The following is a 25,704-nucleotide window of genomic DNA, read 5'->3' as shown; positions in this document are numbered from 1 at the left end:
TTATAACTTTGGAAGCAAACTTTGCTTTGTCAGCTTATAAATAAAAATAGAAGGTTGTATCTAAAAAAGATGTATGAATGGAATGTGGAGTGTATCAGTCTTCTCTTAGTTGTAAATAATTGTCACTTAGGCTTAATTCTTTAAATACATAAATGTGTATAATAAAAGTTAAATTCATACTACTACAATATGTTTCATGTGCAAAAAAAGGGACAGTTGTCCATTTGTTAATATATTGGACAATGTATCTATCATTTGTTCCATGTTACCACCAAAAAAAGAAAATAATGACCTGCATTCTGTAACTGCTGTAGGCAATGTCAGTACTTGCAACTGAGTTGCAAAAGTTGTCAGGGTGTGTAAGTTGTAAAGCTGTTGTAATGGTGAAGGGAATGATTACTCAGTATGTAAATTTGTACATGATCTTTTCCAGTGATAAAAATTTAAGTATTTATTTCTGGGTAATAATACTTTGTAGCAATTTTTTTAGTTGTTGTTGTAATTTTTAGTATTAAAGTTGTGTGAAATTAAAATTTATTTGAAAGGAATCAGAAAATTTAAAATAATTGAAAGTCGAGTGGTTTATTAATAGTTTTTACTTTTATAAAGTTTTAATTTGAAAAATGCATTAAAAGCTGCCTTCTTCATTTAATATTTTTGCATTTGTATAGTTCTAACTAAAAGACATTTGATATTTGTTTTTTAAATTCATTTTACATACTTAACCTGCACTGTATGTTTAAGGAATTAGAAACTGTTAAGTTTCTACTGTGTTAGGGTTTCACAATAAACAGTAGCGATAATGTATTCTCAAGATTTAAAGTTTTCATTGCACTGTAATCAAAGAAATTTACTGCTGAACTGAATCTGATTAGCTTGACAACCTTTTAGCTGAATAGCAATATGTAGTTGATAGGCAAGGGACAGTACATGAGACTATGCTGTGTAACATTCACAATACCGTAAAGCAGATGTTCCTAAACTTTCTCAGTACAAGGCTCCTACGAACATTCTGTAAGTTGACTGATGCCCCTATCCACTGAATGTGTGGATACAGAATATCTTTAAAGTACTGTGTGTATTTTTCACAGCCTTGCTGAAATGTTGCAGTGTCCCCCAGTTTGGGAATCCTTGCTATTAGTTGTTAAGAAACTTCATATTACAGTTGTGCAAGCTGTTGATACAAAACATATATATTGAAAGACTACAATTTAAGTAAAAGTTGTAAAAAAGCAAGACATATGAAACATATTCTATTAGAATAAAATTAATAATATGATGCATCATTATGGAATAGGAGTTGCAGTCTCAAAACTTTTCCTGAATCAAGGAATTTATATATTCTCATAGTTCAATTACTGGAATTCTGTCCAAATTTTTCTTTGAATTACTTTCTATTTGATCTTAATAAAACATAATTAAACTATCAGCATTTTTTATTTAAGTTAAATGGTTAAAAATGATGCTAACACAGTAAAACTGTTATATTACCTTCAAAATGTTTGAATTACAATCCCTTTATATGTGTGTTTGACTTCATTACCATAATCCTACAGAAATGGTCATTCAATGTAAGCAATGAAACTTGAGTACAGACAATCTATGTATCTCTTGACAGCTGGTATGAGTATTAAAATAAAGTAGAGAAAAACATTTCAACCTATGTAGGTCATCTTCAGGTTAACAAAAAGAAGTAACATCATGAAGTTCAGGCATCTGTTTATTAGTCTTTAATGAAATTTAATCAGGAAATTGCATTAGGTAAAATTCTATTTAAATCACTAAAGAATTACAGAGAATGAAAATGAATTATTCAGAAATAGGATGTCACATTGAAAAGTGTGTTCGTAATTATGTCACTATGACAACAGTAATTTTAATCATTTCATATAAACCTGTTAGTTTGCAAATATTTATTAACTATGTTCCTGCAGCTTGTTTTTCTGTGAGTACTTGATTAGCAATATAATAAAACATTTGATTGTGATTACTTTATGTTTACAGGTATTAGATTTAATATTTTGCATATTATTTATTTACTTGTGTTTATGAATTTCTCAAACTGTAGTTAATGAATAAAACTAATTGTATTTGACTTATTTATGAGGTTTAGTTCTGAGGACCTCTACTCTACCCATAAAAAAATTAATCCACTCTTGTATATTGTGATGATTCACCAGTTTTAAATTATCAAAAGTATGTACTTACATTCTTGGTAAGTTTCAGAACATCTTGAATGAGTTAATGGCAATTCAAGTTAAAATTTAAGTTTTACTCAAAAAACTTAGCCATAGCTATTGAATTGAGAATAGTTGCTTTTGCTTGACAACATAAAACCAAGTAATGCAGCCCCAGTATTAAGTAACAATAATTACTCATTCTCATTGCTCAGCCATTATAGATCAAAAACATTATTTTAATCAGAATTTTAACCCCTGTCAAGTAAAAGTTAATAAAGTGATAAGGGTTTCAGGTAGACTATAAAACTACAAATGAAATGTATAAAGTAACAGGCTTCAAAATGCTATTTACATAATGATTAATAAATTATCACTTTTAGAATATTTTTCATATCAGTGTTGTTTGTATCTCTATTTTTTTAAATAAGTACTTGAGTTCATAATTTTTAATCACTTTGTATACTAATATCTATTTACTTTAAAGATATTTTAAAACATTATTAACATGTGTTATAATTCACGTTACTTTAATGCTTATTCATTGTACAGTATTAAGGGAGTTAAATTTATATTGAAATACAGTATGACCAATGTATATGAAAAAACTTGTCATCAAAATGTAGTTAATATATCAAGTTTTAATATTATATAAGATTTAAGTTCTTACTTTATATAAAGAAATATTTAAAATATCCTCAATCTTTCCAAGTATAAGAATCATGATATTTGTTCTCTAGGTCTTCTTCCTTTAAACTCACCATGCTAAAATTCAGGTTCAATTCCTTTAAGAAATAAAATCTTCTCACTTTCTCTCATTTATTTACCACCCCTGTCTAAAGTACATAATTATTGTAAATTACTCATCATAATAGAGATATTACTAAAGCAATATCTAATTTTTATAACCTTCAATCTTATTTATTTATGCAGTTATAAACTACAAAATGAGATTCACTTGCCATGCCAACCTGTCATATTCTCTTTATACATCACCAGTAATTCTTTTTGATGTTTTGTATTATTTAGAAGAAATAGGAAAGCAAAGTTTTAATCTGTTGAATAATATATAATGCTACATAATTTTTAGTACAAAGTGTTGTCAATTTTGTCTTCAGTTTAAAAGTTTATGTTATGGTATTTAGGTCAAGCAGAAAGGTATATTATTTTAAGCTTCTCTCTTGTTTTAGTGAGAAATCCAGTTAAGTTATAATAATTATAAAACATTGTTTGTTTTGTGCATATTATTGATATAAAAATAAGTAAAATGTGAAAATGCATGCAGAACTTTAGTGAACTATACACTGTATGCACCACACTCTCATTCAAACCAACATTCAATGGGTTAGTAAAATATTTCACTAAGGATTTTTTCTCTGAATTTATGTAGCTTTTAATAAGTCAATCTGAATGTGATACAATTTTTATGATAAGAGTAAAAAATAGTTTCATATTTCATTTGTTTAACCTATAAAGTCTCCTAAATGAACATCAGATGTGCTTTTTGGTAAAACTTTATTTTTTATCTCGTATTTTCTGAACCCTAATGCTAAATATAGCAAAATCATTTTTGTACAGAATGAAAAAAATAAGGAATAAAATCAATAATACTTTTTTTTGTTCAGTGACTGTAGATTATAACAGGTAATTACAATTATTTATTGAAAAAATGCTCAGCTTTGTAACATTTTTACACATGTTTGCTTTTAATGTTGTTATTTACAATATTCTTTAGACCTCATTTAAGTTAGTGGCAGGTAATTAACCACAGCAGAAGATCTTATTGTAAACAACTGATGGAGTTAATCATGTAATGCTGTTAGCTTGAGCTAGGCTTGTTAAATTTAATTTTTTTTTATGTACATTGTGTTATTTAACATAATAAGTTTCTAATTTTTACATTTTAGTTACGGTTAATAACAAATATACATACAAAACAAGAAATTTTGGACTTCTGTTAAAGTTGAAGCTTATTTCAGCAATTTGTTCTTGAGAGCATACTTCCTTAGCACAGGTTTTCTTGTGCTATTTTGATTTTCCATTTTGAATGCAAAAAATATATTGTCTACTAGAATAGAATTTTCCAAAGCTACTGTAATTTAACTAGCTTTCTAATTAAGCTATGAACGTCAAAACAATTCCTTTAGCTACTTGTAGCTGAATGGTATGATTACAAATAATGAAATTGAGGCTAAATACTTATTTATGGTGCAAAAAATGAAATAATAGTACAAGAAACCTTTTAAAGAAAAAATTGTATTCTCTGTAGGTTCTAAGTAATGCAACAGCAATATCTATGAGAATTATTGACATTTTGTGAAAGACAAAAGGATGTGGGAGGGGAGTGTCGTATGAGTTTGATATATGTATATATCTTAGTAAAGCAAGGGAGATTGATTATTCTAAATTTATATTCTGGCTTACCAATACCTCTAGTATGTGCTTCTTATTAAGTTAATACTTAAAAATATAAATAGGAGTAGAAAGATAATGGGTAATTCAGAGAATGGAGGCATCATATGACACAGAGAAGTGAACATTGAAAAATGAATTTAAATATTTCCTTTTGAAAGTAAGACCGTAAATAATATGAATATTTGAATTGTAAATTTTGTTTTGATACCAAGTTGGTCACTTAAGAGTAAGAAGAGTTTGAAGGTTTAACGTATTCATAAAAGTATTTTTTACAGAATATATAGAGGGCCATTTTTACTGTGCTAATAATAGTTTTATGATTTTGTATAACATTATACAGTTAGTTGATTAGTTCTTACATTAATATTTTGATAAATGCTGGTTTTTTTCCTACTGAATTTTACTGCATTTTCTGTTTTGCTGTACTCTGAATTATAATAAAGAAGACTAGAGCATGAAAGATGTGCAGTGTTTTTACAGTATAACAGTACTGTGACTGGTACATGTAAATTTTGTAATTTGTAACTATAACTGTGAGAGGAGTCTTAAAAATGTTATTAAAATACATTATATTATGAAAAAAAATAGTATTTTTATGGTTGAGTTCTGCCACACTAATTATTGTTCAATAATGTTTTTTTTTAATTATTTTTCCTTTTATTTTTTTCAGGCACCAGTATTTATTTCATTTTTTATGGCTCTAAGAGGAATGGCCAATCTTCCTTTGGAAAGCATGAAAACTGGAGGAACAATGTGGTTTACAGATCTGACCATCCCTGACCCATTTTATGGGTTACCACTTATAACCTGTGCAACTCTTTTCGTTATAATTGAGGTAGAATAACACATATTACATTTTTCTGAAGCTACAGTTTGTTGTATGAATGTTACATAATAAATGCTGGGAAAGGTGTTTCTGCAACATATATCGATTTTGAGGAAAGTGGTACTGTAATAACAGATCGTTACCAGATAATAGTTGATAAAAATTAAAAGTCCACTCAACAACAACAACACAAAGCATTTCACTCATACACACTAAAAGAACAAGTATGATTACAAGATTGATAATACAGTCATATCTCATCTAAAAATCTCATAGATTCTTGAGTCAGAAGCATGTTCAGGTCATTTTACTGTAAAAGCTTCTGCTGGACTGTTGTCTTCCTCTGAACTTATATTGCTTTTGTAGTTGATTTATCCAAACAAATGAATACAACATATTTGTGCATAAGGTATACTGTTTTAAAAAAAGCTCAGATTAATCCCAAAATATTACTCTGTAATTCATCCTTATTCTGGTAGATTTAGTGAAAGAACAACCAAACAGCATGGTCTGATGGTTAGGACATTCAATTTGCAATCTTCAGTGTCACATGTTTGAATCCCATTACCAAACATGCTTGCCTTTTCAACTATGGAAGCATTATAATATGACAGTTAATCCAACTATTCAGCAGTAAAGACTAGCCCAAGAACTGACTGAGTGGTGTTGACTGGTTATCTCCCTTCTGATCAGGGACAGCTAACACAGATATACCTCAAGTAGCTTTGTAAGAAATTAAACAAAATAAAGTAAAGAAATAATAATAATTAAAACATTTTAAGCTTTGTGGTTAATTTTAAAACTAGTTAATGTTTTGTCTAAGTGTGAAAATCACTATTAAAATATTTGACATTGTGTTCAAACCTTTTATCTGAAGGTTGCACTGCAGTCATATAAGTTACACCATTAAATTGCAGTTGTATAAGTCAATTCATATAAAATAATAATATTTATTTGTACTTTTTTTAATTATTATAAGCACATGTTTACCTTTTTTAGGAATTTCTTTGAAATTTCAGAATTTCAGCCAAAGAACACAATGTTTGACTGAAAGAAAGTCACTGTTTCTAAGTTTTGGTTGATTCACAACTGTTACACTGTGATTATTGCCTTTGTGCATTACTGATGGGCTTTTAAGAGACGTGTATTGTTTTTAACATCTCTACATTACAATTTAAGATGTGGAACTTGATATATATTTAACCCTGTTAGTGTTATTTAATTACTGGACCACTGACCAAGTTTTCTAAGTAGGCCATTATTAAATATGCATCCAGTATCTATGTGCTATGCACACAGTTTGTTATTTCCAAGGAGTGTTATGTGTGTACAGTATGATTCAGTGTATGAACTTAAAGCTGTAGTTATATATTTTATATATTTTTTTTTCCTTTCCCATTTTAATTTTTAATAGACGTGAAGTGAAAGAAGGGGGGTGATATAATTGCCACTTGTTTCCAGGTGAGATTTTGTCTAAAGACCAGACTATATAATCTATTAAAAACAACTGTCACTAAAATTTTTGCCACACAGTTACTGAAATTGTTAAATTCAAAGTGTTATTTAAAATGTTCAAGAATCTTTATCACTGTGAACTCATAAATTTCAATTTGTTTGAACATTACTTTGAAACAGTACTCTTTTTAGGTGTCAGCAATTTCTAACATGTTGAATCAGTTTGGGAAGAAAAATTTGCTGATTATCAGAGAAAATATTCTAATAAACTGTTAAAGACCTGTATTTAAATTATAGAGCCTGTATACCAGTATTACTTTCTAAACTATGAAGAAAAATTTAAATATTGTAACATACCTCAGTGTTGGATTTTATGAGGAATAACATAGGTAGAGAGTTATCAGTAATTTTTACAGATGCAGATGATTCATTTATATTGATAATTTTCTGTTATTTGTTGTCATTATTTTAACTGTGTTGATTTGACTAGACTGGAGCTGAAGGAGGAATGAGAAGTGACAGTTTACAAGCTATGAGGTACTTTATGCGAGCCATGCCTCTGATAATTTTCCCTTTTGCTATAAATTTTCCAGCAGTAAGTGATGATTTTGTGTTTTGGTTTAAAACATATTTTAACAAAGTAAATAAGGAATGTAAAAAGAAACAATAAGATGATCTGAATTAAAACTGTAGGAATGGTCTTTACCAAACATCCAATAGTTGTTTTCAGCAACATACTTAGAATATATACTCAGTGATGTTGAGAAAACCCACTTGTAGAGAAATATATATGTAAAATTGGCTCGTTTGAGTTGAGAAAATATTTTACATAGAAGAGCGAACAACGTTTCGATCTTCTACGTAAAATATTTTCTCAACCCAAATGAGCCGATTTTACATATATACTTAGATTACATACTAATGATGTTTTTTCATAGATTGCAATAAAAGAGATGAAATTTTGTAATTTTATTCTATGAGTTACAATATTAAAAGATGTATGCATGTGAAAAAATCTAAATGAGATATATTTTGAACTAAAAATACATTAGTAGTTAGAAACATCTGTGAATTAAAAAACTTGAAACAGATAATTATTTTAATAAATACACATATTGTTTATGGTTGTAACACTGGTCAAAAGTTGTGTAAAAAATAATAAAATTACATGCTGTCCCAGACTTCACATTTAGAAAGAGTTAACTTTTATAAAACAAGTATGTTTATTTAATATTGCCACTTTAAACCATGGGAGGAAAGTTTCTATCCCATATCACTTTAGAATTTCTTTTTCTGATATATTTATCTTAAATTATTAAACCTCAGTTTCTTACATTTTTAAAACACTGAATATGCAAAGGTATGTATGTGTATGTATGGTTTCCATCAACATGTCTCTCAGGATCTTTCTCTCTCAAGCTACTTCTAAGTAAAACTTAATGTGTAAAATTTAACAGAAATGATACCAGCAGAACGAGTTAATTTTTACTTAGACAGTTTATGTGTTTTTGTGAATAAGAATAATAATTGTACAAATGCACTGATAATGAACATTAGTACACTTATGCTGCACAGCCTGGAATTTTAAGAAAATCTTTGTTAGAATGAAAATTGAATTAGTGTTTAATTAAAACAGCACAATTTATGTACATGAGGAGTAGAACATTACTTTCTTCTTGTAGTAGCTGCAACAACAGAAGTTTAGTCTATTTTACAATAAATTTTATATCCTATTCTAACTTGTCCAAGTAGGTTTAATTTAATGTTAGTATATTAAACCTGCTTGGCACCAGTAAATATTACTGTAAGTCACACAGACCATAGATAAATGAGTTACATTTCAATGAATTTTAAATAAAGTAATTATTTGAATTTATCATTAAAAACATTGCAAAATACTCTTCAGTATCAAACATTTTCCATAATTAATCAAAACAGTTCAATACCTTCTACACTTTCAGTATGCATGATCACATTGCTGCTTTCAAAATTATTAATAAGTGTTGTTTTGTTTTACTAACTGTGTAGCATTGAGATAGGAGACTTAAAATATTGATGATCGTTTTACCAAAGTTAGAGACTAATGTTACGATGTGAAAAAAAAGAATATGAATTTTTGTTTTCATTATTTTCCAAAATAAAAATTATGAAGCTAAAAAGTTATTTTACCTTTTATGTATGTGTATTCCAGGCTATTTTATGTTACTGGACTACAAGTAATTTTATTTCACTGGTACAAGTGACATTGCTCAAGATTGAACCAGTTCGGAAGATGTTTAAAATCCCCAAATTGGTACGCTATAATCCAGCTGATTTACCCATAAAGCAAAAGGGATTTATTGAAGGATTTAAAGAATGTAAGTATTGCTTTTGTAACTTTATACAGTTTAGATTTTTTAATTTATCCAGGATTCATAAGGGCTTAAAATTTTGAAAAATTCAAAATGAGGTTTTAAAAAAAAACTTCAATATCTTGAAAAAGGTTTAACAGCAGATGAAGACAAAAGAAGAAAATGAAGTTGAGAAACTCATTTTCAGGACAAGTGCATTTGAAATAGAATAAAATAACATCAAGGAAAACTGGCTGGACAGCTAATAGATTCTAACTGTAAAAAAAAAACAAAAAACTTTTTGCTTGCTTACTTTAAGAGACAAATGTGGTTTCTGCAGTAACAACTGTAGACTTATGAACACTGCAATATAGTACATAAAACATCATCAACTGTTAACTAAAACAGTTACAACAAGAGAGATGGAAGAGACAAATGTGGTTTCTGCAGTGACAACTGTAGACTTATGGACACTTGAATATAGTACATAAAACATCATCAACTGTTAAAACACTTACAACAAGAGAGATGGAAGAGACAAATGTGGTTTCTGCAGTGACAAATTGATCATCGTTGTGTGGGATTAAGAGCAGAGAGAATAACAGATGAAATAAGTTTTACTGGGAAAAAAATTGAAGTTTATTTAGGAGATTTCAGAAGTTATGCAAATGAAATTTGATAGTTTTCACATACAGAAAAGTATTTTTAATCTTAACATGAAAATTACTTTGATTCCATATATTCCTGGAAAAATCATTAGTGAAAATACTCCATTAGAATTTCTAGTATGGAAACTGTGAAGGTCAATTTGCAGTTATGAACTTGGCTAATTTTAATTTGTTCATACTCATATCTAGAGAGTTAATGAGTTTCTCTTTGGGATGTATAATTTGTTATATGACAATTATTAGTTGAAACTACTTCAGAAACATCGGTTAATTAAATGTCTAGTATGTATTCCTTTAGATTTACTTATTAATTCACTAATACTTTTATGAGGTGAGATAAACTGCTGTGCAATAGAACATCTTAAAGCAAGTTTTTATATAAAGTGATACAATATCTGTAATAGCAAATTAAATTAATTTCAGAGATGCAAAGAAACTTAATTCTCTTGTTACATTTCAGACTTTCAGTAAACATTGACTTTTTGTACACAAACAATCAGATATTTTAATTATTTGTCTATAAATATATGGAATCAGGATGTTGACTGCTTTGAATATAAAGTGATTTTCATGTTAAGATTTAAAATATTTTTAATTGAAAATACTAAAATCTCATTTGCATAATCTTTTAAAACATTCTAAACAAATATCAAACTTTCTTCCAGTGAAACTTTATATTTTCTTTGTTGTTTTCTTTACCCTTACTGTATACCCATTTGGTAATTTTTACTAACCTCAAAAGCACTATAAAAATATGAAACAACTCTAAATTATTTCATTTTCTTTCTTTCTAAAATGGCTTTGAAGTGTAATGAAATTACAATTGTTCATTCTAAGTAGCTTAAACCTTGAAACTGTATATGTTTGCTTATACATAAATTTATTGTTTTATTGCCCTTTCATTTGTATTGAACTAATAAATAATCCTGCCACACAAATTGTAAATTACTTTGTGAACATGTAGCTTGCATTGCCATATCAGATTACATAATGCACAATGTGCTCATAAGCATAATTCATAAAGAATTTTTATTATTGTTTTTTCATTATCTTACTTAAATTAACCTTTTTTAACCCAATAACTTGTAATTTTTACATTTTAGATACTTTTATAAATAACAAAGAACACAGGTGAGAAACAAGAAATAAAGTACCTACCTGGGTCATCTTGTTTTTATATTGTCAATGAAAATAACTACTATTTTATACTAATGGTACTACTGCACTAAATAACTTTTATATAATTAAATAATGCATTTAAAAACAGTATTAATATGCACAAAACAAATAATGTCCTGTAACTATCATAATTTTACTGACTTTCTAACTGTATACTGTGAGAAAGGTTTCAAACAGTGGGTGAAACAGACATTTTTCTATACAGAAAATAATATAATACATTATTTGATTGTTAAAAAACTTTGATTTTCTATTGGTTATATACAAATAAGTAATTTTTCAAAGTGATTTTTATGTTAAGATTAAAAATACTTTTACATATCTCAAAGATTTCAAATTTCATTGTGTAACTGCTAAAACATCATAAATAATTACAAAAAAGTATTTTCTAGCAAAACTATATTTTGTCTGTTTGTTTCTCAACCCTAACCACCAAAATAATTTGAAATAAATATAAATTACCCTTTTTCCCCTTTGTAACAAGAAATCACATTTGTTTATCTTAAATAGCTTTAAACTCATAACAGTATACAACTGTTTATTCTTAAATTGTATTGTTTTATTGCCCTTTGAACTGCATCTGAATTAATATATCCACTATAAAATATGTGAATCTGTTGTTGAACGTGGAGTTTAATCATGAGGTGAGAAACATACAGCAAGACATCTTGATACAAAGTGAAAGAAACCTATGAAATTCATGTTATTCTATCAAATTATTATAAAACACAGGCTACTCAAAGGGTGTACGTCATGAAAAAGTATTATTATTTTTTACTTTTATGTAATCTAACCTAAAAAGTTTCTAATTTTACACTTGAGTTATTTTTATAACAATAAATAACAAATACACATGAAAAAAAAACAATTAAAATACTTGGATATTTTTTGTTGTTACTGGCTAATGATGACACTTAACGCTACCTTTTTTATACAATGGTACTACTGCAATAAATAATTATTTATTCAATGGAATCATGCAATAAAGGACATGGATTAATAATATGCAAAAGGTAGACAATGTATCATATCTATTACAGTTTTTCTTGCTTTCTAACTATATGGCAAGAGCAATTAAAAATCCAGCTAAGCTCATCAATGTGTTTCCCATGGGAATGGGGTTTGAACTGAAAGTGAAATATACAATTTTCTATACAAAAACAATATATAACATAATAGATTAAAAACCTTAATTTTCTATTGGTTATAAATAATCAAGTGCCAGAAAACTATTGTCAATTAGTGAAAGAGAAGATGTGATTATGGCAAGTAGGTCTGATTTATTAGTTTATGGCTCTGTAACCAAGTGAGATTGAAGGGTATAAAAGTATACTTTGAGTAATAACTATATTAAGTTAAGTAAGTTATATTAAATTCTGTACTTCTTAGAGGGGTGGTAAATAAAGTGGAGAAGAGGGAAGACTTATAGAGTGAATTTCAGAATTTTCATACTGTGAGGATTTTAGTATTATTTTCTTATAAAAATATAAATGTAAAACTTGTAATAGAATTTAAAGTATCATCTATGTTTGACAGTTTGATTATTTGTATATGATGATAATGAAGTAGTTTAATTACATTTTGAATGTAACTGTAAAAGGTCATGACATGTTCACTTTGACCTTCCTGTAGCAATACTTAAAAGGAAAATGTGTAAGGCTACAACTGCATGTGAAAAATGTGCTTTTATAGTTATATGAACTTTGTTTTCTATAAGTAGTTTTAAGAGTCTGTATTGAAAAAATATAGAAGTACCTACACACAGACGTGTTTGTGTTTGTTTTCATATATTAAACTGTATGTGTTGTTCAGTTTTATCTAATTGCTACAATCACTTTTGTAAAAGTTAATTGTTGCATTGTTGATGTCTGAACATACTCTTGACTGTTTAACTGTATTGCATGACCAAGTTTATTTTATTACATTATTTACTGTATGTGTCAATGGAAGACTATAATTTTTGGTATATGGCTAACAAAACTTTGAAATTGATAAGTGATCCTTTATCAGCAGGAGTGGTAGAATACATATATAAGTTGTTGTTGTTGTTTTTTATAGTTTTAACTTTTACAACCACTTAAAGAATGTTACATTGTTTTTTCTATCAGGTAGACTATGTAGTTTCAGCTGTGTATTGGAACTGGTTTCAAAATCCGTGTCATTTTATATGCATATGTAAATTTTATTCAATACTACCAATATCATGTAAAATTCTTAACATGTAATAATTTGAATGAATGTTTTGTTTTTCAGTTACACTGTGTCATGAAAAACCTTGAATAGATTACATTTATTGTTTAGCAGTGATATAGAATAGAAGAACAAATGTGTTATTTGAAATTTAATAGTGCAAATGACTTTGAAATCCCTTTTTATTTTTTAAATTAAAAAACATATAATTTATACTTTGTTTTTACAGCAATAAAAAATACTAAAATAACCCAGGAATTGGAAGATCGTAAAAGAATTGATGAGATCACATTACGTAAAACAGGGCCAACATCCACCAATAAAAGTTTTTCTGTTGGTCCTACAACTACAAACCCTACTAGTGGAGCCACTCAAGCAGCCAAGAAAAGATAGTATTTATGTCAAGAAAAATATAAAAAATTATAGATTAATTTGTTATAGAATATTTACTGTAAATAGAAAAATTAAAATAAATCTTGTCTGCTATTGAAAAAACATTTCTGAAGTAGTTTGAATGACAACTTCATTGTTGTTAAAGTGAGCCATCAATTCCTTAAACATAACTGATGAATTTAAAAACTTCTAGAATCTAACCTTCTGCCTAGATAATCTACTCATTCCACTCAAAATGCAAATCTTTTGAAAGTTATGAAAGTATGTGCAGGTTATAGTTTATAATTAACCACACTGTTAACCCTAATTACCACTCTATGTTGTTCTTTTGGTATCCAGTCAGTTTCAGATTATACTTTTTTTCCCTTCATACTATTATATTACCATATCAGTATTACAGTTGGTTTTTTCATCTCTTCACTTTGCTTTTCATGAAATCTGAATGGTTTCAGCATTAGGATACTTATAGAGGAGGTCAGAGTTTGTGTCCACTTTGAGAATAGTACATTATCATGTAATTGTGAAGAAGTGAAAATCCAAAGGTGAACAAAGAATATGATTTTGTTATTTCTGGAATAAAAGATTCAGTGCCCTTCTATGTGAAAGGATTATAACCATAAAGATAAACAAAAGTACTTCTACAGAAAGGTATAAGGTGTGATAAAAAAATTTAAGACTTCACTTTTATTCTGAAGAATAACGTCCACACATCAGTATTATATGCTATCCTCTTCAAAGTAATCTCCCCCAACTGATATGCACTTGTTCCAACATTCCTGCCATTTTTGGAAGCAATGCTGGAAGTCTTCAACTGTTATGCGACTAAGTTCTGCTTTCACATTATTATGGATGGTTGGAATGTCATCAGATCTTAATTTTGATTTCTGGGAACAGAAAAAAATCACACAGGGCAGGAATGTTTTTTTCCTGCCAAAAGTTCTTGAACAGACACAGCACTATGAAGAAACCATGACCATTCTCCCACAGCTTGCAGTGCTTTCTTCTAACTTTATCTCTCAAGGGAATTAAGACCTCTTTATAAAAGGCCTGGTTATTTGTCTGGCCATGAGGTACAAATTCATGATGAACAATACCTCAAACATCAAAAAACATGGTCTTCACACTTGCTCGAGACTGTTGTGTTTTTTTCAGACGTGGTGATGAGGGAGACTTCCACTGGAATGACTGAAGTTTCGTTTCAGGGTCATAACCATATACCCATGACTCACCACCAGTAATAATGACTGATGAAATTACAATCAATTTCTAGTTATCTTTTCAGATCCTCGCACACTTGTTGATGGTGAAACTTTTGGTCATCCGTCAACAGCCTTGGAACAAACTTTTCAGACACTTGAAGCATGCAGAATTTATCATTTAAAATCATCTGACACAATCCAAAGGAAATGTCTAATTCATCAGTAATTTCAGGGATAGTTAATTGTCAATCTCTTCAAATTTTTTCTTTCACCATAGCGACAGTTTTATCAGTGGATGATGTCGACGGTCGCCTAGAATCTAGGTTATCCATGACCGATTCCCAGCCATCTTGGAAGCATTTTATCCACTGATAAACAACAGTCTTACTTAAACAGTCATCACCAGAGGCAGTTCTTAACATTTCAAGGATTTCTGTTCTTCCTTTACCCTTTTTTACACAAAACTTTATGCAAACATAATGCTTTTCTGTCCATTTTTATTATGATGGGGGAAAGAGATGCGTCTGTCTTTGAACACGTTTTTCACAACACGGGCATAAGGTCCAGAGAAATGGCTTGTTTGTGGGGTAGATCACTATTTGTAATTTGTACACATCTCAGTGAAACTCGCTGCTTCTGTACTGGCACCTGTAACAGAAGTAGTCTTAAAACCTGCTAAATACATTTCAACTGTTTGTTTTTGGCAAGACTCTATTTTATTTTCTATACTCTTAACTATATGTCTTTTGTCATTTGACCAACCTCATAAACACCACAAACAAATTGGGAAATAAATATAAATTATGCTCTTTTTCATGCTATAATGACTACATATTATAACACAAAAATACAAATGTTTAGTCTAAGTAGCTTAAGTCTCATAACTATATAATTATTAATTTCTTTTATGTTGATCTTCCAGTCATGCCTGGAATATATAACTTATATAACTTGCATTGATGCAGTGCATGTGCACTCATTTATCAAATAATATAAAACTGACCTTTATTAAGTTAAGTCCTCTCTCTTTTGTTGATAGGTTTAGTAAACTAGTATTTTGTAATACACAGTCACATTTTAATTATTATACATTATGTATATGGATATAGGTTATTACTATTTAGAAATAAATTATTAAACATTTTTCTCAAAATATAGAATAGTAAGTTGCAAAGTAAAGCAAAGTTATTTCTTTTCACTATGACCTTTGTACTCAGTTGCTGCTGGATGTAGGTTGTTAAGCCTTTTAAAATTTCACATGGATGATATCAAACAAACTTCTTTTTAGGTTTTATATGTACAGTTAAATTACAAGTAACTACATTGATGCCATATAATTCTACTATAACTTATTATGCTTATCAATAAAGATTTATTTAGATTCTAAAAAATATAAAACTTCAAGCAGACTAAAGACACAACCTACTTCATTGAAATCTTGGATTGAAAAATGTGGAAGCCTTTTCAAAGACTAAAATGGCTGGGAAAACTACTCTTGGGACATATTAAGCTGATTATTGGTTATTCACATGCCATATATCGAAATAAGTGTGTATAAGGAACAATTTCCAAAAATGAAAAGAGGTGAACATGGCCACAGTGTTTGATTCAGTACATAAGCCATATCACAGCAAAATAAAAATATTTGATGTCCTTATTTTATATTCTAGCTTGATAATGTTAGTAATTTGAGTTCCTGATTTGTACAAAACTATAAATTTAGTGTCTTGACATCACAAACATCTAATTTTAAAAGAGGGACTAGTGGTGAGAGGAGTAGAAACCAGAGCTGTGCTGGCCAATGGGGTGCAATCAGAATGACCTGACATGGAGTGTAATGTACCAAGGAAATCATCCAATGAAACAAATGGATGTCAGGGTACACATAAAAGTATTTGGGGATCAATCCTGGTTGAAGGAATTCACAGCCAGAGCCTGTGTATGTGGGACAGGAGAACAAAAGATGGGCAATGAGGCCTACAGCAAATGCATCCCATTGGAGGGGATGCAAATGGAGCAAAAGTCTTTGAAAACGATCAGATCTAATGATCACTCTGTGGGGTTACATTTGGTCCATACAGGAAAGACGATCCATTGTCAGATTGAAAGCATCTAGCACAACATGGGAGAAGATGAACATGATGTTCCTGGGCTCTGTATAGAAAATATTAAATCTGGAAACAAAGATATCTGGACTGGGTGCCCCTTTGTGATTGATATGCGCTGCCAACTGGATAGTTTTTAAAAGGAATCCTCATCACACAGTGATGGAAGAGAGAAAGAAAGTGAGACAATGACCTATGAACCATCAGAAGTTTTAGAACATTGATATACAGTACCAGTTCATCTGGAGACCAGTGGCTCAAAGCTTCATGGTTATCAACCCACATTTCCATCCCTGAAGAGATGCATCAATAAACAAATGAGTTTATTGGGAAGGCAGAAGGAAAATGGTGGCAGAAAGAGGATCCCATACAAGACTCCGTGAAGTGCCTCTTGCAGAAAGTTTATGTGGGCACAACCAAGGAGGCTAATGCAGCAATAGAAGACCACATTTCCATAATTGACAGAATTTTTTGAGCAATAAGTGACTGAGGTGAGATGGCATGGTGAAATAAATGTTCCATATAATTGAAGTTTTAAGAAAAAGGGAGAGTTTGACTGATGTTGGTATAGAAGATCCCTAAATGCACTAAATGTTGGTTGGGCCAAAGGACCAACTTCTCCAATTTTATCAACCATGCCCCTCAGGCTGTCACAGAAAGGAGTTGATGAGTGTGATTAGTCAACTTCTGTTCAGAATGAAGCCACAAACCTGAGATACAAAAGCTGTGAAAGCCAAGGAAGGCCTACTGGAATCTTCAGACTAGAACTGAAAAGGAACAGCATACTCAGGAGGAGAAAAAAAAAGACAATATGATTGTCATGTTTAAGAACATCAGTTGAATCAGTAGGAGCTCGAATGACTTCAGGGGATAAACGATGACCGAAGTATCATTCAATCTCCTGATGGACAAAACCAGAAAGATCCACTGTCGAGTCACCCGTACAAGAGGCCTAAGACAGAAGACTTGTAGTTGGTGTAATCCCTGAAGTAGTAATGTTGACTTCTGAATTCATAATTTTCTAAACTGCACAAAAATAACAGTGCAGAAGAGTGACAGACTGAGAGAAAAGTGGTTGTGTACAACCAAAAATAAAACTATAATCGAATATAAGAAAGTGTGTCACAAGTGAAACCACAAAACACCAGAGAAACCATTGGTACTTAAAGCTGCTAAACAAAAATTGAAGGTTTGATAGAGTGTAGAGTTACATGTGAGCACACAATGCTACTATTGATTAACAGATTATATATGATGATTTGCATGTGAAATGTGTTGAATTGTACTTCCAATGGGAATGCACAAGGCTTGTGAAATCATAAAGAAAAAATCGCATATAGAGGGCAGCACTAAACGAGAATAACTAATCTTGTGTGTAGCGCTACACCGGAATTGCTCTTTAGTGTGACTGCTATAAAAAAATCTTGTTAGAAATCATCTAAGTGGTAATGTACTGTACCTCATTACAAAATCTAAATATTTAAACAAATGAGTTCATGGGACTAAATGGGTTCAATAGCTGTTCACATTATTATATTTTATGATAGATTGAGACTTTCTATTTTTCTCTAAGAGATTAAAATATGGGCTTAAAGAATATGTTTAGGTTTTTCCAGAATAAAAAAATTGTATTTTCACTGATATTTTCTATTCTAGATTGAATAATAAAACTTTCGTCATAATATTCTTTAATGCTGTCCATGAGTATTTTGTTACATTATAAAGTAACTATCAGTGAGTAGCCATGATATGTTATCAAAACCATTTTTATATTTTGGATATGTATCATTATTTTCTACACTGGTTTTCAAAAAATTTAAATATTTCTCACAGAGATACAACATAGTCCCCTGCTGGTACAATGGTAAGTCTACAGATTTACAACACTAAAATCAGAGGTTTGATTCCCCTCTGTGGACTCAACAGGTAGTCTAGTGTGGCTTTACTATAAGAAAACACACACATACAAATACTAAATAAAACGTTGTACATTTTTACTTTTTAAAAGCTTTTGCCAACTCAGAAATTACCAACAAAATCTATATAAACCAACTGGCTTTTTAAATTTTAAGACATTTTCTAAAATTTTATGCATCCAATTGCTAATGTGTCTACGACTTTATCAGAGATTGTGCTAGGATTTTAAGGGATATGCACCATGAACACATAAGCAACAGAAAATTGCAGACATGTTAATCATACATATATAATGCTTAAAAATTATCAGAGAAAGGTTTAAAAAAAAAGGAGAAAATTTTAACACAGTTTATTTATTTACTCCAATGTTTCCCAAACTTCCAAGTAGGGACCAGTTTAATTTTGTACTTTTTCATGAGGCCTGGCCTCCTCAAATACCTAATTAAATAACGTACTAAGACATGACTTAAGTCTTAACATCAAGCTGAAAGCAATAGTTCTATCAAGACATCATAAATTATAAAATATATATAGGTGTTTTAGAGTACTACTGTGTAAAAAAGGAATTTAATCTTTACATTTACTGTATATTTATTAATGCTCTTTTAAGAAATAAATGTACCTAATGAGAAGGAAGATGTTTTTCATCACACAGAAACTTCAACTCAGAAGGAAAAGAAGTCAGTTTGACTCTCAAGTCTGGCTCAACATCTAATCTGTTCCTGTTATTGCTTTTAATAAAAGTATCATTGAGAAGCCCAATTTACATTTATAAGTTGTGACAAACTACATAAGAAATTTCACTGCTTTTTCTGATAAATATGGATGCTCATCACGACAGCTCAGCCAAAAATTAATTAACGAGGCTTGACTAAAATGGTCTTTCAGTGCAACATCACAAGACAGTTCAATAACAGAATCTAATTCACCGAGTTCTAATCCTTCCTCATTCTTCCCTATAAAAATAGTTCCTGATCTACATTTTACTGCTGTCAATTCAAAGAAAATATTCCTTCAAGCTTGATTGTAGCACCAAAAGATGCTCTTCAATTGTTGAGTAAATTTCATCTGGAATATTACCTTTTCATCTTGGTTTTGTAATTCTGTTAAAGTAAAGTAAAACTTATAATTTCTCTTTTCAACTTGATGTACCCACAAATTAATTTTTATACTTGCTTCTATCCTCTCCTGGACTTTAAAAATATTTATGTTAACACCTTGTAAATTTTGATTTAATGCACTTAAGAAGCCAAAAATGTCACATAAATAGGCCACCTTAATTAACCAATGCAAATTATGAAACCTGTCTCTAAGTTCAAATAGTGCATCCTTTGCTGATGGGTATGTTGCTTCATGAACAAAATAACTTCATTTTTCATTTTAATGAGTCTTTTGAAGACATTTCCTTTTGATAACCATTGAGCTTAATGTAATAGGAGATGCTTGTGTTCACTTCCTAATTCTTTGCACAAAGCAGTAAAGATTCTGGAATTCAACAAACTAGATTTTAAATATTTTATGAATTCGAAACATTCTTGTATAGTTGAATTCAAAAGTAAGGGCATTTTCTTCCCAGCATTGTAGCATTCACAGTCTGGTGCCACTGCTCAGATCCTCTGGAAAACCCCTGTATGGGAACTTGCCATTGGTATTCAATCCAACCAATTTTTTTCCATTGAATACCACTCTAAATCATAATATTGATTAAATTGAAAATTTCATTAGCCATCATTCTTGTTGAAAGTAGTTTACAAAACAATAAATATTCATGAGTTGTGTCCTTATAATCATATCTTACAAAGCCCATTAAATTGTCGTTATCTGCCATGTCTGTGTTCATCCACTTGTAATGAAAAAAAAAAAAAAGACTACAGCGAACTCGACATATAAGAGTTTCTTCAATATTTTTTGACACTTCCACAATTCAATGCTTCACTGCATAATATATTAGATAGCAGCAGTAAGTTTAACTAATTTTCTTGTTTTTTATAAAAACTTGAAATGTTATTATTTTTACTGCAGAAAGTATTAATGTTTTCCCAATAGTATGCAGATAATCTGTCTTGGCTATTAGTTTCAAAATTTTATATGAGGCAATAACAAAGTCTTCATTGGAAGATCTTGTGGAAATAAGTGTGTGAAATTATTTGTTTGGAAAAAAAAGTATTTCATTTTTCTTATTTATGAAAAAATTTATTGCCTTACTCAATTATTCTGGATGTCTGATATCCAAATGGTGTTTTGATTTTGATGGTTTCATTGTTCTCATTTGATAATGTTGAACAACAAAGGACACAGAGGCAAGTCATTACTGCTACCACCACTTATATAATCGTACTTCAAATATTCATCATAATACTACTGAGTCCAGTAGGTCTTTGTTTTCTTTTCTTTGCTACCAAGCTGCATACCACTTACACATTTACAATTAGGCATATTATTTTCACTGAAACCAGGCTGCATTTGTGCATCACTTGAGGCTTTCTTGTGTGATGCATGTTTCTTCAGCCATCTTTCCATTTTGGTGAGAAGTTTTCTTAAAAATGAGCAACTTAAAAAATCTTAACTAGTGCATCTAAGTCACAAACAAGTCTCTCTCTTCTCAGAAGAAACTGACACTTCTAATACCAGCCATCAGCAACTGCCACCTGGCACTACCAGATGAAAGACTCAGGTCTAACATGCCTGTCAGTTTCCATTAACAAAGTAAGCAAATTTAACACATTTGGTATCAAAGAATCAGTTAACTTGAATGAACAAATGGTCCTTTTATGCAATATAAAATCCTTTCTTTGATCTTACCTGCAGACAGGGTAAGACTGGTTTGGACTTAGCAGGATATGTGACTAGTTAACATGTGGTTTAAATTTACAACATTTCACAAGAATCTCAAAGTTATAAACATGGTGAGACTTAATCTTAAGCTCTTTAAGTTGCACTAATTGAGAACATTTTAAGTCTCAAGGGACGGAAGGTATAAAGGTGACCATCAACTTGTGAATTCTATAGTTTCATAGCCTTAAGTACAAACGTTCACTTTTCCTTCCTCTTATATTAGCTTAGTTGAAATACTGAGAAATCCAAGTTATATTAAATGGTTTAATTACATTTTTCTTTAAAATAAAACACAAGCCTGGAGAAAGTTTAAAAATGGCAGTTGGTAGCGAGTTAAAATTAATTAATTTTTTTTAGTTTTCTGTGGACTGTTTTTTTTTTTCATGGACCGGTACTGTGTCGCAGACCACACTTTGGGAAATACTGATTTACCCTAAATTCAATTTGAGGTTTGGAAGGTTCACTAATACTTTTGATGGCTTATCTGTTATAGTAGATTTCAATGGCCTGATCATAGTCTGACAAAAAATTCCAATGCAATTATCATCAGGTTACCCATATGGTCTACAGTAAGATGAACCCACTTGGCAGTTTAAAAGTAGTTTTAGGCATTAAAACCTTTTTCACAGAAAATTCCTGTAATTAGCACAAATGCAAAAATTCAAATATGCACTATAAACTGTGAGTTCACATCAGCATTGTATACAGCAACTAGTTAAAGGATCTCAAATTGCAAACTTTTTACCAAAAAATAAGAGCACAATGCAGTTCTTTGAGTGTAAAAAAAACTTTAAGAGGTGACAAAAAAAAAGAGAGTACTGCTACACACAAACAAGATAACATACACAAAGTGTGTTAAAACAACCTCTGCTTTATTAATTACAGGGTTCCTAATAATATAGAAATCTCACAAATAAGAAACATAAATACACACACCATAAATATATCACCAGTACTGCAACCAATCCTACTATTGCTTCTGGAGTTTCCTATATAGTTTACATACAAACTGAGTGATTTTACCAAACTCTTTTGTTCAGTTCTTTAACCATAATGTTCTAACAGGTAAAACCATGAAATGAATCATTATAGTATAATACCTCACTAATGATAGACGCTATTAAAACAAGTTAGTTAATTTGAAAGTTAAAAGATTTAACTCATTTAGTGTGTTATCCTTGTATTCCTTTCATCATTATTTCACTACAAGTACAATACCATATTGTAAAGGTCAAATTTGTGTTATATTGACCAGTTAAACCTGCAATAAAATAAAAAAACTATACTTTGAAAAGAATAACAAAAGTCAATCACTATCAAAACTATCTGTGAGACAGGATACAATGACAATGTTTTCTTTAATTACTGATATGATCTACAATTGTTAAAAAGTACTTTTATTTTGAATGTTAAATAAATTTGGAACTTTCACCTTCACTGCAATGACAAATACCTAGATAACTGTAAACAAATATATTTATGAAGCCCAAACTATATCTAAAATTATCATGCAACCAGCTATATTCCATTTCTAGAGTATTACACAAGGTTTGACATAGGTGTATGGCCTAAATTTGTGCGTGAGTGCGTATATTATTCATTATAAAGTGCAATTAAGTGGTACTTCCAAAATTAAAATGTAGTCAACAATTCTATAATAGGAGTTGTATAATATATTTAATCCTCACCCAGTGCTTTTGGTAATTTTGGAATGTTGACAATACAATCAAGTTTTAGAAGCTGAATAACCAATTTCAACACACTACATAGCAGCAATTCTTTAGATGCCACAGACTCTCTTGCTGTACATTCTTCCACTGAAATAACACAACCAGAAACTCCATCCATACATACTACCAAGTTTTTTTGCAAACTGTCTTCCAACTCTTGATAAACGTGAATAGTATTCTGTTTACTTTTAAGAGACATTTTATGTAATAAGATTGGAATATAAAGTAAAGAAGATGTAAGAACTTCCATGGCAATAGCATTCTTGCTTTCTGTATCTCTTTTGTGGGACTTTCTAAGTAAGGAAATGAGTGCCAACTCCCAGAATGAACCTCCTGGACAACATACCCCTTGATCATAGTTCCACAAAGATGGTTCAACCATTTTTGTTAATTTATATCCATGCTCTCTTGAAGTGACTGGATAATCTTCAATGCCAGATTTCCTTAAAGTAGTTTGTAAAGAATGCTCATCAGAACTTGACGTAACACGAATTTTCCAGTTTTCATTCATAAAAGTTTCTTCAAACCATCCTATCTTGTTTTGCTGTCTTAAATTTGACAAGGATAGATTAACTTTATTATTCTCTTTAGGAACATTAAATTTTGTTGAAATATCACAAGAATTTATAGACTTAGATGATACATCATTCTCAGAAGAATCTTCTTGGCAACAATAAGTTGAAGAAAATGGCTGTACTCCATGACAAGTATGGTGACAGTTATTGTCTATCCAAGAAGCAACTACCTTAAGGGAATTAAAACTTTCACTAAAATACTGTTTGCAAATTCCTTCTGTTGGACCACACAAAACCAGATAATGAGGAACTAATAGCATATCTATGTCAGACAATTTTATTCCTATCTGAATATACCACTTAGCTTCTAGTGCTAATGGTCTTACAAATTGTGCCTTTCCAATCTTTGATGCAGTCAAGGTTTCCTGCAGAGATATTACTGGCTGAATTCTACAGAGAGAGACTAGATGTAACAACTCTTCCCTCAAAACACCTGCAATCACAGCTATATCCTCCTCGTAACATAAAGTTTTGAAACTTTCAGGTAAACTGTTATGAGATAAAATCAGCTGAATTTGATGCTGCTGCAAGGTTTCTATGGCTGATTTATAAAATGAAGATGGTGACAACAGAAACATTTCAACATCTTGTGGCTGTGTTATCTTTAAAATAACTTCATTACAGATGGACTGCTTGTCATCAGAAGGAAGAATAACAATGAAATTCAATTCTTCCTCCTTACTTGTGTAGCCTTTCCATGGGACAGTAAAATCACGAGTCAGAACAAACCCTTCCACAATCCTAGAAAGTTGGATGGGTAAGACATTTATCCTACAACACAAGAGGTGAAAGTTTGTAATTAAATACTGAATCACTTCACTGAACTTGCTTATATTATAAACACTGAAAAAAATCAAGTTATAGCACAGTTCCACCAGCCAATGGGTAACAAGTTGTCCAAACTTTCCTGTCAAAAATGTTTTCAGCAAATTCTGAACACAAGATTTAACTAAAGATAAATTATTTTCATGGAGAAAAAGGTGTTGTATCATTTTATTATCCCTGAGTTGCCCAAAGTATTCTGGTAATATGTAATACAAGTTACTAAGTTCCAGTCTAATTTTTGTTTTTATTTCCTTTGCTCCTTGCTTTTGTGGGATATAGCTAATTTCAGTTATGTACTTTGAGAGTTCATTAAAAATGGCCTTCAAAAGTAAGACAAAAGTTTTAGTTCCATCACCTACAATTTCATGATGATTCTTAACAGCACAATGAATAACTTTTGCTATTGGATGATTAATCCTAGCTGCTTCCAAGATGGAAATGCCACTACTAGAGATTTCAATCTGACCTACAGCTGATACACAGAGAGATGATCGTCCACAAGGTCCATACGACTTTTCCATCAAAGAACCAATGTAATCAACAAGATGCTTAATGAATTTCACAGTTACTGCTGACATTATTCCTACAGAAATGTAAAATGTTTTTAACTATTAACAAAAATTCACTATAAAACTTAAAGCACAAGTTTCCCCCAAAACTGATTACCATATCACCAATTTTACCACCTACTCTATTAAGCTAGTCTGCATTTACTATTTAACAACTGAACAATACCAAAATTACAAACTTCAGTTTCAGTTAATAAAGGATGTGCCACTAATGTTCACTATGAAAAGATGAATTGAAAAGCAATTCACAAGATATGCTAATATTTATAGCTTAAAGAACTTAACAGTAAGTTCACTACATATTTTAGTCAGAAGA

At 30.2% G+C, this 25,704-nt stretch overlaps 2 protein-coding genes across 7 annotated transcripts in view; one reads left to right on the top strand and one right to left on the bottom strand.

Moving 5' to 3' along the window:
* Positions 1-13,737, top strand: part of LOC143256946 (mitochondrial inner membrane protein OXA1L-like) — a 46,603-nt gene extending 32,866 nt beyond the window's left edge. Inside the window, exons 6-9 of the mRNA XM_076514858.1 lie at positions 5,263-5,427; positions 7,364-7,468; positions 9,065-9,230; positions 13,470-13,737. Coding sequence (XP_076370973.1) covers positions 5,263-5,427; positions 7,364-7,468; positions 9,065-9,230; positions 13,470-13,633 — 600 coding nt within the window. The 3' untranslated portion in view covers positions 13,634-13,737. The remainder of the gene's footprint in view (positions 1-5,262; positions 5,428-7,363; positions 7,469-9,064; positions 9,231-13,469) is intronic.
* LOC143256945 (FAD synthase-like) overlaps positions 10,882-25,704 on the bottom strand; it is a 49,829-nt gene continuing 35,006 nt past the window's right edge. For 2 of the 6 annotated variants that reach the window (XM_076514853.1, XM_076514852.1), the window contains one exon: positions 22,539-25,402. In XM_076514853.1, the coding sequence (XP_076370968.1) occupies positions 23,367-25,397 (2,031 nt within the window). In that variant the 5' untranslated portion in view covers positions 25,398-25,402 and the 3' untranslated portion in view covers positions 22,539-23,366. Of the gene's footprint in view, positions 15,481-22,538; positions 25,403-25,704 lie in introns of those variants that run through there. The other 4 variants (XM_076514855.1, XM_076514856.1, XM_076514857.1 and 1 more) reach the window with 3 other exon arrangements.

This window comes from Tachypleus tridentatus, chromosome 7, assembly GCF_004210375.1.
Source record: "Tachypleus tridentatus isolate NWPU-2018 chromosome 7, ASM421037v1, whole genome shotgun sequence".
NCBI lineage: Eukaryota > Metazoa > Arthropoda > Merostomata > Xiphosura > Limulidae > Tachypleus > Tachypleus tridentatus.
This window is presented reverse-complemented; position numbering and strand designations above follow the sequence as displayed.